General features: G+C 40.4%; 1 protein-coding gene across 1 annotated transcript in view; it reads right to left on the reverse strand.

The window, feature by feature from the left end:
• The window catches only part of LOC148038095 (Adaptin ear-binding coat-associated protein 1 NECAP-1), a 76,272-nt gene extending 63,136 nt beyond the window's left edge, over positions 1 to 13,136 (reverse strand). The window contains exon 1 of the mRNA XM_087668864.1: positions 12,824 to 13,136. Within this exon, the coding sequence (XP_087524990.1) occupies positions 12,824 to 12,955 (132 nt within the window). The 5' untranslated portion in view covers positions 12,956 to 13,136. The remainder of the gene's footprint in view (positions 1 to 12,823) is intronic.
• Positions 13,137 to 14,268: the final 1,132 nt, after the last annotated feature.

Genomic DNA, 14,268 nt, shown 5'->3' on the forward strand with positions numbered 1-14,268 from the left:
TGCACGAGAGATACTCCAACATTATCAAGACCCAGTATGCCTCAATGTGCACCCCGAGATGAAGTTGTCCAAAGCCACAATACACCTAAAGTCAAATTAGACAAACTAGCCACCATTGCATCATCTATAGCCACAACCTCCATAGATACAACTCTGTCAAATTAGACAAACTAGCCACCATTGCACTCATTGTGACATCTAGATGCCTCTAGTAGAGCATAGGCATGCCCCCTACATCCCTTCATGTAAGACCACATGAACCTATCATCTCATGTGTCCCATCATGAACTCATCCAAGATTTTGGAAGTGCCAATACATGTAGGCTCAATGACAGTATGAGCATGGCCTCTTTCTACCCTTGGAAAGAGCTTCTCATTGCCTAACTACGAGCATGTGAAGGCCATCCACACCAATCAAGTGCAAATGAAATATTCACTTGAGCCATTGTTGTGCCCCCGGTCAATTAAGATAATGTAGACCTCCACACAATTCTCCTACTCCAACAAGGACAACCATGGTGGCCACTAATGAAGTAGTAAAATGTTTTCATCATCAATCTCTTTGTATGTGACACCATGCAACACCACACCATCTCGTCATGTTCACATGCATGATCACCAATCTATTGATGTAAAAGGGTGGTAAATAACCTAATTAAGCACTAATTATAGCAAGCATGAAATTCTACTGTAAATTAGGCTTTATAGCAGCAAAAACATAGCTGCTCTTCACCAAGGTCTGAAAATGGTTGAAATCTGCTGAGGGATTTCTTGTAGAGGAAAGAGAAAGCTGACACAAGGGAAATCTCTGAATTCTATCGCAAGAAACTGCGCAAATTTGTTCCTGTTTTGCTGGAAATGATTGCATGACTACAGCCCACCACTAACAAGAGCCCCACATGCAATCACCTACCCTTGTGAGCCCAAATTTGCTCACTTGCATATACATAGCCTATAGGGGCTATCACCTACCTCCAATGGCCTCTATCAGCTGAGGGCAGCTCTTTTGAGTCTTGACAATCTCCAATGGCTGGAAAATTGCACCAACAACTCTCTCTCCTCCTCTCCCAACCTCCATAATGTTGGACTTTTCAACCGTTTAATTAATTGTTCAAAATTGATAATTCTGAAATTTAATTTAGCCTAGCCCCTTGTCCCTATCCAAAATATTAACAATGCTCATCCACAATTAAATTGGCCGAGCCATTTTGACTCCCAAGTGGCCCTATGCATAAATTGGCCGATTAAATGCCCTAGGCCAAATTTGACACTAGGCACGTCCAATATAACTCATTACAACTTTTGCCTTTGACGCCCACTGACATCTCGCAGTCTATTTATAGGCATAAACTATCTAGGGTGGCGCACCACTGTGTGGGAACGCACTGAAAAAGTGGCCAAAATATGAACACCAGCCCTTTTTGGGGCTATTAGTGCGAAAGCCCAAATGAAGTGTGTGCGCTGAAGAAGTGGTTTCTCAACAACTCTTCATGCCCTAAAACGTTGGATATATACATTGGCAAACTTGCCACTTTGTGCCCCAATACATTGCCAACATTGCTATACATTTGGTTTTCCATTCCACTTGCCATGACTTGATACCATAGTGATAGGAAACGGCCGGAATGGCCCCCTGGCACGTGGAATCGCCGTCCCCGGCACGTATCCGTCGTGGACCGCGTTTCCAAATGATGGAACGTTTCCTGTCCCATTTCAAACAGGGAACGTTCCCTGTCCCTGCTGCATTCCCTGTCTAAAACAGGACAGGGAACGCCATGTGGCACAACTTACCTGCGGCCGGCCACCCGCGTTCTGCTCCTGCTTGCACCCAGTTCGCCTACTCCCGCCTGCGCCCAGTTCACGTTCTACTCCCGCCCAGTCCTGGCCTGCGTCCTGCTCCCTCCTGCATCCAGCCCCCAGCCACCTTCTTTCTCTTCCTTCTTCTTATTTCTTCTCTTCCTTCTCTTCCCTCTCTTCCTTCTTCTTCTTTCTCTTATTTCTCCTCCCACCTCCAACCTCTTCCTTCTCTTCCTTCTTATTCTTTCTCTTCTTTCTCTTTCTTCTCTTCCTTCTCTTCTTCCTTCTACCTTCTCTTCACTTCTCCCTTCTCTTCTTCCTTCTTCCTTAAACCTTCTTCCTTCTTCTCCTCTTCTCTTGAGTCTTCCTTCTAAGTTCTTTTCCAAGTTCCAAGTTCTCCTCTTTTCTTCTTCTTCTCCCTTCTCTCCCTTTCCCTTCTCTCTGGACTCTTGAGTGAGTCTTGACTCTTGAGCCTTCTCCCTTCTCTCGAGCCTTCAATTTTTCCTTCTCTCGACTCTTGAGCCTTCAATTTTCAGCCTGAAATCATAAATGGCTTCATCTTCTTGCCCCGCTCATCGGGTTGGTGGTCGAGGAAAAAGGTCTGATGATTGGTCATGGTGGAAAGAAGTAAATGTTGACCACCCTTTGAGTGGTGAAGGATCTCAACCATGGACTTGCAAGCTTTGCCCATACAAGTGAACTAGTGGAGCAAACAAGGTAATCCATTGAGCCAAGCATTTGTATTTCAAATTTTTATTGATTTTACTTTTTCAAAGTTACTTAAATATTAGAATATAGACTACCAATTGCCACTTGTTCCATTTTAATATTTATGCATAATCAGGTCCGAGCTCATCTCCTACATGAGCCAAATTCAGAGGTGCAGTTTTGTCCGAATGTGACCTTGGAGAAGCAAAGGGAGCTTCGTGACCGTGTAGCAAGTCAACAACCTTATCTTGCATCTAGACCACGACGTGTTGCAGTTGACCCTGCAACTTTTGTAACACCATCCCCATCAGATGTATCTAGAGCAGGGTCAATATCAGGAAGTGCTACCTCCACACCTACTGCAGGTATTGCATCGGCCATGGCATCAACAACGCCACATGTTGCACGTAGACAAAGCACACTTGATGCTAGTTGGGATCCCAAGAAGAAGGAAGAGGTGGATACATCAGTGGCATGCTTTCTTTATCATGACCACATTCAATTTCGTACAACCAGGTCAGAGAATTTTAAATTGATGTGCAAGAAGATTGGTGAGTATGGCCCTTCGTATGTACCTCCATCATCAGAGACCTTATGCACCACTTTGCTCGACAAGGAAAAGCGCCTTGTTGAGCAAGCAGCAGTGACTAGAAAGAGATGTGGGCTAAAAATGGAGTTTCCTTGATTGCTGATGGTTGGAGTGATACACGCAAGCGATCCATTCATGGTATGGTTGCTTATTCTCGTGGGGAAATGTATTTCATATCTTCACATGATGCATCGGGGACAGGAAAGTCAGCAGATGTACTTGCAGCAGAGTGGGTTACAGATGTTGAGCTTATTGGCCCAGAGCATGTTGTGGGACTTGTTGCAGATGGAGAGCCCACAAATAGGGCAGAAGTGCTATTATTTAGGGATATTATCTGCATATCACAGTTTCATATTGTATGGCTCATTGCTTGAACAACCTACTAAAGAATATTGGTAACCTGTCATGGATTGCACCTATCATAGAGCAAGGAGCTCAAATGGTTAGCTTTGTTTTGAATCACCAGTTTCTTCGCCATCACTTCTCTTTGTGGTCAAAGAAGACACTTTTAAAATACTCTGATATCAGATTTGCCTTTAACTTCTTGATGCTAGGCAGGTTAAGAGAATGCAGTGGTGCCTTGAGGCACTTATTTCTTAGTGATGAGTTTACCTCATCAACATTGGTAGATACTCCTACAGGTATCTTATGCTTGGAGAAAGCAAATAACTCCACTTTTTGGGATGATGTGAAGCGGATAGATGCTATGATATCACCCATTGTACATTTATTGAGGGTTATGGATACTATGCAACCTTGCATTGGCAAGGTATATGAGGGTATGGATAGGCTGAATGAAAAGTTGCAGGAGTTGGCACCAAATGATGAGGCGTATGAGAAAATACACCATTTAGTTGTGATGAGGTGGAACTCCTATAGCTCACCCATGCATGCAGCTGCATTTGTTGTGGATCCTGAGTTCCAGGGCAAGGGTCAGGAGAATGACACTGAGCTTATGGATGCATGGAGACTTATATTGTCTCGTCTAGTGCCTGATCATGGCACTAGACGAAAGATCAGAGATCAGCTTTCATGTTATAGGACCGTTCGGTGTTCTTTTGGTTGTGGGGATGCACAGGAGGATCGCTATAAGGTTGGGGCAGCTTTGTGGTAGGAGGACTATGGTTCGGATGGTCCTGAGTTGCACCAACTAGCCATCCGTATTTTGAGTCAGTCAGTTAGCTCCTCTTGTTTGGAGCAATTGTGGAGTACATACGCTCACATTGCTTCAAAGAAGAGGAACCATCTTGGTGTGGAGAGGGCAAACGATCTAGTATTCGTTAGAGCTAATTTGAGGATGTTATATAACAGTATGACAACAAAGTCTAATCCATTCACAGAGTGGGAGATGCAGCAAGAAGAGGAGACACATGCTGATGTTGAGGGAGATGCAATAATTCATGGTACACATGATGATGAGGCTAGCACTTCAGGAGTGGCTAGAGCAGCCGCAAATCATGATCATGATCTTTGATTTACCTTACTTATCACGAGTCTCAAGATACATGACACATTTACATTATATATGATATTATGATCATTGATGACAGTGTGATACTTGGGCTGTTGACAGTTGTGCCATACCGATATTATATTTGTACTTAAGTCTTGCAGTTGCCCTTTGAGCTATTTTGGCATGCCGCATTTTGCTTCAGTCTAGAGATTAGACTTTATATTTGTAGTCTTTTCTGGGGCAATGAGCATGTTCTTTCAAAGATTAGACTTCAATTTCATATTTGTAATCTTTTAAGTTTTTTGGCAATGGTACCATAGGCATGTTCTTTTAGCTTAGACTTTAAAGTTTAGTTCATTGTTCATTGTTTTATCATTTTTGGCATATGTATTATGGATTTTATTATTTATAATTGAATAGCTTACCTCTTGAGCCTTGTAAGTTGCAATTCAATTTCTAATGAGTAGTTTTAGAATAATGCATGATATCTTAAAGTTAAAACTTAAAATGATTTATCCTTGTGGATTATATATCTTGGTTTTAAGTTTTAACACTCTAGAGTCCACATGGATTATGAGTGAAATATTAAATTTTTTTCATGAATTTTGATTTTTTAAATGCCGGTCCCGTTCCCACATCCCCATTCCCTAGGTTTGGCGTTCCCGTCCCCGTCCCCGTTTCATGTTTCTATGCCTGATACATTGGGCCGGGTATGCATAGGTGGCCGCATACCAAATACATTCAATCCTGGCATCCCCATCGCCGAAGCATTATCAACCATTGCTTGTAAAACCGAACCACCACCAAAGTACCCTGGTTGACCCACATTAGTATGCATGCCTTGTTGTCCAAAAATCATTGGATTGGCACTTTCAAGCTGGCCTTGCATATATATAATTGCCCCATTGGCATAATTTGCTTATGCTCATTACCCACATTGGGAAATCGAAACATCATGCTGCTGCATTGGTTCTTCCTTCAATACATCTGCCTGTCTTAAAGCTCTTTTCAAGCCAATTTTCTATTCTTGCTGCTGCCCTCCTTTGGGGAGTTCAAAAAGTGCATACACAAAGAATCATTTGCCAATTCCATATGCATTTCACTTGCTCTCCTCAGCTGATCTTAAAATTGGTCATCAAATTCTATGCTTTCTTACTGGTCACCGACATCAAGAGGCCTTGAAGAACATTTTGGTCTACATCAACATTTTCAGCTTATTCCCATGATATGTGCTTGTCCAAGATCAAGCATTGCATTTCCCCCTTCATTATATGCATTTTTGGATTGAGAGACATCACCACTACTTGATTCCCCTTGCTGCCTCTATGACTATGGCCTTGCGTCGTTGCTATCAACTGCCACCATACCTGCTTGGAGTTTCCAAAATAAAGAAATGAAAACTTTTGGGAAACGCTCAGAATGGAGCTTCGGCCCTAGTTCAAAATGGCAACACATAAAATGACAATATGTGTATATACACATACATATTTGCATATATACATACACATACATTCACACGCATGCGTGCATGTACATATGTATATACGTATGTATGTGCATATGTGCAGGTATGTAGTATATATGTACGAATGTAGATCTATATGTATGGATAAGTATGGAAGCTTGAATGGTTAACACATACTAAAAGACACAATAGGCCATTGCCATAGTTAATCATCATCATTTCAAATTTATCATTCATTTACTTACTTGAGCCATGCTTAAAAGTTTCAAGTTCCAACTTACAATTGACATTAACAGTTAGTGCTCCATGAAAATGGAAACATGGTCACACATTAAACTAACCACAAAAAGACATTTGTTGTTTCCAACACAATTTCCAATGCTCAATGCTAATCAATACAATTGGACTACATTTACCATAACTAGATTTTTTTCATGGCTAGGGATCTAACCTTGGAAGATACAAAAACACATTTCTTGTTTCTACAAATATAAAGAAAGAGAGAGACCCTTTTCAAGGCCAAGAAAAAGTGTTCCATGCAACTGTTGTTGCCAACTGCTATTAATGGCCAAAACATAGCTGGATAGCATTTAATAGCCAAAACATAGCTGGATAGCCTTCCCCAATTCCTCCATCCATCTCATCTAGGTCTGTTTTTGTCAAGAGTGGATACAGCAATGGAAGCATATATGTATGCCCAAATAGACTACTAAACACAAAACAAAGAGAAAAGAAGAACACTGCAAAAGAAGAGAACTCAGAAGAATGCTCGAGAAATGAAATCCATATACCAAGACATATGACAATCACAAACAGCGGTGAGTCACTAGCTGCATGGGCACTGGCACTAACTCCTCTCTCCGATAGGACCTCCAAATGATGAATACACAAACTGAGGAGGAGGAGCACAAAATATATATGCAATAAATATGCTATAAATAACAGCTAGTCAGCTAGTATTAAATGCTGGCCAACTAGAATCAAAATGCCCTAAGATGCCACAAATAATGCACAATATAAATGCCTAAAATATTTGGCGTGCACCCAACCCAATCTGGCATACGCACACTCACACATGAGCCGACATATCTACTAACACCCTCTCTCAGATCATGGGTGATCTGATAAAGTACAATATACGATGATAATGTCCCATCATAATACATACAACAATGTCCACCAAAGGGAAACAATGGATACCCAAGCAATGGATACGCAAGCCACCACCAAGGTGCCTCAGAGAAAACCTGAGATCAATGTCCATCATGCTAGTGCCTGAAAATAGAGATGAATCATAGCAACTCTCAATGTCTACCTACCATGTCTAGCAATAGTATACAAGACCATCTTGTCAAAAATGCCTCTAAACATAAGTGACCATGGATTTCCCGCCTTTGGCCAAATTACCAAAGTTTCCCCTCATGTGAGCTCAAACTAGGAACCAATCCTGCTCTCTATCAAAAACCAACCCATCATAAACATGAATGTCAATCCTAGCTGCAAGATTTGACTTTGCCAGGTGAACAAAGAGAGAAGACACTAGAGAGAGAACACCCATTAACTTAAAAAAAAGGAGAGAGAAGAAAGTCAAAACAACAACAAAAACTGCAAAAATGAGAGTTCACATGCAGTGGAAACCAAAAGTTAATTAGAAGATGAGGGTGATTGCTCCAACAAGTTAAAAATAAAGCCAAAAATTACCAGAAACAACAAAAATGACTTGTACACACAGTCATCCAGACAACAATCAAGGTCAAAAAACCAAAATGCAAGATGAATTAAGCAAAAATGCAGCAAACTAACAAAAACACGGCAGGATGCTGACACAGGCTGGAAATGCAAATTGTTGTACAGAAACCGCAGGCTGTAGTGGAGCACAAACAAGCTGGGATCAATCAGCAGCAGCAAGGTCACCTAATTAGAAGAGGTAAAACACACCTGTAATCAGCAAGAACATAGATCCCGCAGTTTGATACCATGTCAAAAGTGGATGCAGAAATGGAAGCGTATACGTATGCTGAAATAGACTACGGAACACAAGATAGAGAGAAAAGAATAACACTACAAATGAAGAGAACTCAGAAGAATGCTCGAGAAACAAAATCACAATCGCGTACAATAGTGAATCACTGGCTGTGTGGGCACTCTCCTCTCTCCAACAGGACCTCTAGGTGATGAATACACAAATTGTAGAGGAGCACAAAATATATAGGCAATAAATATGCCATAAATAACAGATGGTCTGCTGGCGACTGGCATCAAAATGCCCTAAAATGACACAAATAATGCACAACAGAACTGCCTAAAAACAACTGGCATGTGCTCAGCCCAATCTAGCATGCACAGACTCACACATAAGCTAGCATATCTACTAGCAACTCTAGACTTCCATGGAACCAAAATGCAACCTATGTGCCACAAAACACACAGATTGTTGTTTCTGGACTGCTCCAAACTGTCCATGCTGGCTCACTACAGCAAAATGCAGTCTCTGCCACCAAATGCAGAGTTTGCTTCCCCTAATGGCCTACTACAGCCAAAATGCAGATTTCTCCCTTATCAACATCCATCCATCCTAGGAGTTTCTATCCTTTCCTCAAGTGCTGGCTGGCCGTTCACTTTCAAGTTCAGTAGAGTGATAACAAACTCCGTGCAGCCTTTGCTTCTACTCTAGCTTCTTTTTGTAGTTGGCCCTAGTCTACCACAATGCACCTTGTTTATGCATTTCATATACATTCCATGCTTCCCATCATTGTATCTCTATCATATAAGGATTTGTTTGATATTTGATGATGAGTTCATAGCCCACCTGTTCTCACACCCTAATAGGACTGCCTTGAGCTAGAATTTGCTGTTGATGTTGCCATAGTCAATGTCTGTTCGGTTTTGGAGGTAACATGTGGCATCTTTCCCTTTGGAGCTTGTTTCTTTGCTTATGTTCATCGTACTCCTTTTGAAGCTTTGAGATAATCCTTGCTTCTAGGCTTGTTGTTATCATGCTCATGTTACTACTTTGTAAAACTAATTGGAAAATTTCAATTTCACACCGTTGCATTGCTACTTCTTAACTCTTCATTGAAAATGCATACACACACACATACATGCAAATATACACGCGTACACATTCACAAGCACATGCCAACACACATACACATACATGTAACATTTACAAGCTATAGATGTACATGTTAAATAGTAAATGTTGTATATATATGCATACTTTCATGGAGGTGAAATCCTCCTTGAGGTCATATATTGCATGCTTGCAAACCATGTTGAGAATAGCAAATGATACTTGCCCTGAAGAGGCTAGAAGATTTTAGAATCCCATAAGCACAGAGAGAAAAAGTGATACTATCCAAAAAACTATAAAGGCATTTACTTGACACTCATTTCATGGTATGGAACTATCAGTTTGAGTTACTCAAGACTGTCTTTATGAGTCCAAGCTAATTTATCTTGGAACCTAATTCACTTGAGTTACAATCTCTCATTCTGATAATGTATCGAGTGTTTGATTTGCGTCAACCATAGCTAACTAGCTCTAGATCCGTGTTTTATCAACATGGTATCAGAGCCATGGCTGAGCTAGATAATTAGTGAGCATAGCTTCTTAACATTTCCTTTTTCCTTGCATATTCTAAACCCTTTCCATCTCGTTCTTCTCCTTGTACACGCCTGTCTCTATTCCAATTTTTCAAGCCAACATCCAATGTTGTGTACAAGGTGAAGAAGCTCAAGAAAGAAGGTGTTGAGGTGCTGCTCAAGAAGCTCAATTTGGAGTTCACATTAGAGGTATTAATGTTCATTCCCCATTTCAGAAGTTGGCATTTGGAAAAAGAAAAAGATTGCTACATCATTAGCTGCTCTTCACGGCCTGATCCAGTTCGCGATCTTACCGAAGCACTTGGCAAGATCGGATCTGTTGCTAATGGGCATGGTGAAGAAGGGGAGATGAAGAATCGACAACTACCATAGCTATCCACAAATAACCACTTACAGAAAGAAAAAGAGCGGACGCACAAAATTTCGCAGACAACCAACAGATAAGTGTTGCATCCAGAAACAGAGACAAACAGGTCTATAGGAAGCTGCCAGGATTGTAGCCATTAAGAAGAAGAAAAGCGTATATAGTTGCTGCCAGGATTGCAGCCATTAAGAAGAAGAAAAGCTCCCCCCTCGCTATCGTGTTCAACCTCGTCGACCACTTTCTTGAAGCCAAGGCTCAACACTTCGGTTTTATGCTTCGCGGGCTTCGCATTGTTGAGGGCAAACTGAAGGCCATGGGCATTTTCTTCCTAGCTTGCTCTGCAACATACAACAAGGCCCAGTTGTCACCCGAGCGCTCGTCACACGACATTCAGTAGATAACGGGGCCAGGGCCTTCCTGTGGTGCGCGGCCTCCTTGAGAAGGCGGGCTCTGTTAGGGTTTGTGAGGCCGGGCTGGACCCTCTGAGGGAAGCCGGTAGTAGACGAGTAGTTACGCAGAGGATTCGAAGGTTGAAAACACAAAAATCTACTGAATTGGGACCAACAACTGCATACTCAGAGGTGAGGATGAAAAGCGGCCAGCAGCATCTTATCCCTCTCTTTCCTTAAACCTTGAGCATTAAGGTTAAAAGACTCCTCCAATAAAAACCTTTTTCACACTTGAGCCCTCTATCTCAAACAAGCCTTTTCAAGCCATTCACATTGATCTCAATTTTAAAACCTGTATGCTTCCAATCTCCTTCACTCTACTCTATCAAGTGTTTTTTTTTACACTAGCATTGTTGTATGTCATTTCAATATCTGTGATCACAAATATCACTTGTAAAAGGGATTAGACATTGTCCAAGAATACTCACATTTGAGATGGTTTGCTTGCTCTTTGCTCAAGAATCCAATGTCGAGAAAATTCAATGCCATTCCTTTTAGTAAAAAGCCAAAATTCCAAAAATCATGCATTCAAAGACCATGAATGTCAAGAAGGGTTTGCTAAGCCAAAACAATGTATTCATGTGTATCCATCTCAAGTTCATCAAGCAAAAAGAATGTGTCAAGAAGACTGGAGTAATTTTTATTTTTATTTTTTTTTAAACACGTACCACACATCGACAAAAGGGATAAGGAGCACAACAAAAGCCAATGAGCATGAAGATAAAGAAGTCCAAAAAAAGGACGAAGAATATCAAAGGTTGCCAAAGAAGCAACAAAACACAAATCAACAAAATATTTTGCAAAAATTTCCCATAGAGAATCTTGAATTCCCTGAGTGCATCTGCTTTCCATAGTGGATGTAAAAACCCTACCAAGATGTAAAGTTTCAAGTCTTAACTTGACTAGGCTGCCAAAGAGCTAGTCTCCTTGTCCATGTTCACATGCAGGGGGAGCAAAAGCCAGCAAGGGTAGAGACTCATCATTTGAGGGGGGGTGTTGAGAATAGCAAATGATACTTGCCCTGAAGAGGCTAGAAGATGACAAATTATGTATGCTCTAGAAAGAGATGTTCAGAATCCCATAAGCACATAGAGGAAAAGTGATACTATCCAAAAAGCTATAAAGGCATGTACTTGACGCTCATTTCATGGTATGGAACTATCAGTTTGAGTTACTCAAGACTGTCTTTATGAGTCCAAGCTAATCTATCTTGGAACCTAATTCACTTGAGTTACAATCTCTCATTCTGATAATGTATCGCGTGTTTGATTTGCGTCCACCATAGCTAACTAGCTCTAGATCCATGTTTTATCAACAAACCATAGATGAAAACCATAAATAATGACTTTAGTTTATGCATGTGTACCCACATGCATGCACATGCAAAAACACACAAATTGTATCTATAATATTTGAAAATACAAAACCGGAATGACCCTAGCCTTATTGTGAGTCTTTGATTTATTTTTATGGAGACATGAGACTTTCCCATAGGGGCCACCTAAAATGAGCCACTATAGGTTTTTCTTTTCCAGAGGTAGTCCCCTGCAACGTTTTATCCTTGCAAAATATTTATACTAAATTTCACCCCATCTTGATGCTCAATTTTGAGACTGAGCCTTTAGAATAAGATTGAACCAAGGCCCCTAAGGTGTTATGTCCCAAGCAAATTGTTATCTCTTGTCAAATGCATAGTGCAAAGGTCACAAAGCTGGCCTTGCTAGCATTGGTAACAAAATTTTAACAGAGTCCCCCATGGACAATACAGCTGAACCAACCAAAACCATGTAAATGTGGCTATATCTGAAGCTCCCTCTCTTGAGGTCTGGAGGTTCCTCGTGATCTAAAATAGTCTGTGCATGTGACAGCATTTTCAAGGTTAGAACCTTCATGCCTGAGTTTTAATGCTGTGTTCCCTCAATCGACAGCTTGGTACAATTTCCATCAATGTGGATATCAACGTGCTTCAGAAGAATAACGTAGTGCGGTTCATGCTGAACCTGCAATACTATGAAGCCAGACAAAGGCATCCACAATAAAAGCAGCCATCTTCTGCAGTCGTTTGAGTTCTGTTTAGAATCAACAAGACTACTATCGCCCTAACCCTTGCAATAGATGGGAGATATGTGCTTGCCAATATGTATTCATCAGCTTTGATGCACATCAACGTTGTAAGTTTGATTTCAAACTCCATTCTTCGGCTGGAATGAGAATAAAGTTGACGAACTCTCTACATCGCAGGATCCAAAAATTCCGAGGAGACCATCAATCGAAACTTTTGCGCCGCGTGGTAAAACAAAATGCAAAGATTTGTCCAGACCTTCGCAATCTTTGACAATATCAAATCATAATCCGCAATCAGGAACTGCGCTATGTTGCAGGTAAATCGTACCAGGTAAACATAGCACTCTTTCACTTGGAAAAGTACAAGCTCTGCGTTCTCCGCAGGGTCGTCGTCGTGCTGCTCAATGCCACGGTTGAACTTCTCATCTGCGTGAGCCATTTCGTCCTCTCCTGCTGCCATTTGAATTCCCAACTGGATCTACCTGTGTGTGTGTGTGTGTGTGTGTGTACACACACTTCCTCTTGTTCTTCTGCCTGGTCTTTTCGGAAATGAGAATGTCCCAAGAAGATGCTTTTAAGAATCCACTTATATTGCCCTGTCATTACTATTCCGTCTAAGCCTTAAGCTTAAGCTATGCTAAACCTGTGCTTTTTATGGCTCACATACTAAAGACTTCAAAGGGTTGCTGCAATTGTTTCCAATTAAAAGGACCTCGATGCCTTGTGCAAAGTATCAAGTTGTAGCTTAGAAGCTCTACACATGGAGGACCAACTTCTTGTAACAATTAGTATCTCCAAAATCATTGTCTAAAACCTTATGCAACATATATTGTTGAAAATTAAGTATTCAAAAGATAGCTTCCTTTTTGTAGTAAAATTATTCAAATTTGGTAGATGTTGCACAACTGTGTCAAGGTGATGTTGTGCAACACCCCTCTTAGACCATGCTGCAACATGTGGCCTTTTGACATTGCTGCTATTTACATTCTTTACTTCACTTAAAAATGAGAAAGAATATTTTTAACTTAACATCTTACATGCAATAAAAAAATTCATTAAGAATTTTGGTTTTTAAAACTAGCGAGCTTAGCTATAGCATTGGTAGAATAGTCTAGAGAAAACAAATGGAATGGATACAAGGTGACAAAACATAATAAGACTTGAAACTCCCATTTACTCCAATCTTTCAATATTTGCTTAGTGTGCAAGCAATATATCTTGTAATTACCATCAAATGGAGATAAGTAGTAACATAAAATAATACATAACTTCTATATATAAAGAAGCACTAATGTTGGTAAAATGATCACTCTATAACTCTTGCAAGAGTCATATGAATTATGTCACTTGTGGCTTGGTAATATTAATGCATATGATAAGTTGAAGCATGGTAATATTGAAAAATGGGCTCGGTCATCGAATTAAAATAGATAAGAAGAAACACTAAAAATATTAGTATATGGAATCATTTTGTGAATGTGATTTATTATAACGCATCTTTGAATAAACTAAAACAAATAAGCAAAACCTTGACTACAAAGCTTTGTTAGTAAACATTTGTATAAAAATGTTTTTCTAAACCACTTAGACCATCTTGAAAAAATGATTTCCTTGAACTAGTATCAATCACATTTATTATTGCCATCGAGGATTTTTTTTGTCCATCATTAACCTTAATTTTCATATCTAAGAAAATATTATCTTTTACTATTAACTTGTTCTTCAAGGTATAAAGGGTATGCATTGATGTGCATTCTTACCACTGATAGTATG

This window comes from Lygodium microphyllum, chromosome 3, assembly GCF_053477565.2.
Source record: "Lygodium microphyllum isolate KBCC chromosome 3, Lygodium_microphyllum_v1.1.10, whole genome shotgun sequence".
NCBI classification, from domain to species: domain Eukaryota; kingdom Viridiplantae; phylum Streptophyta; class Polypodiopsida; order Schizaeales; family Lygodiaceae; genus Lygodium; species Lygodium microphyllum.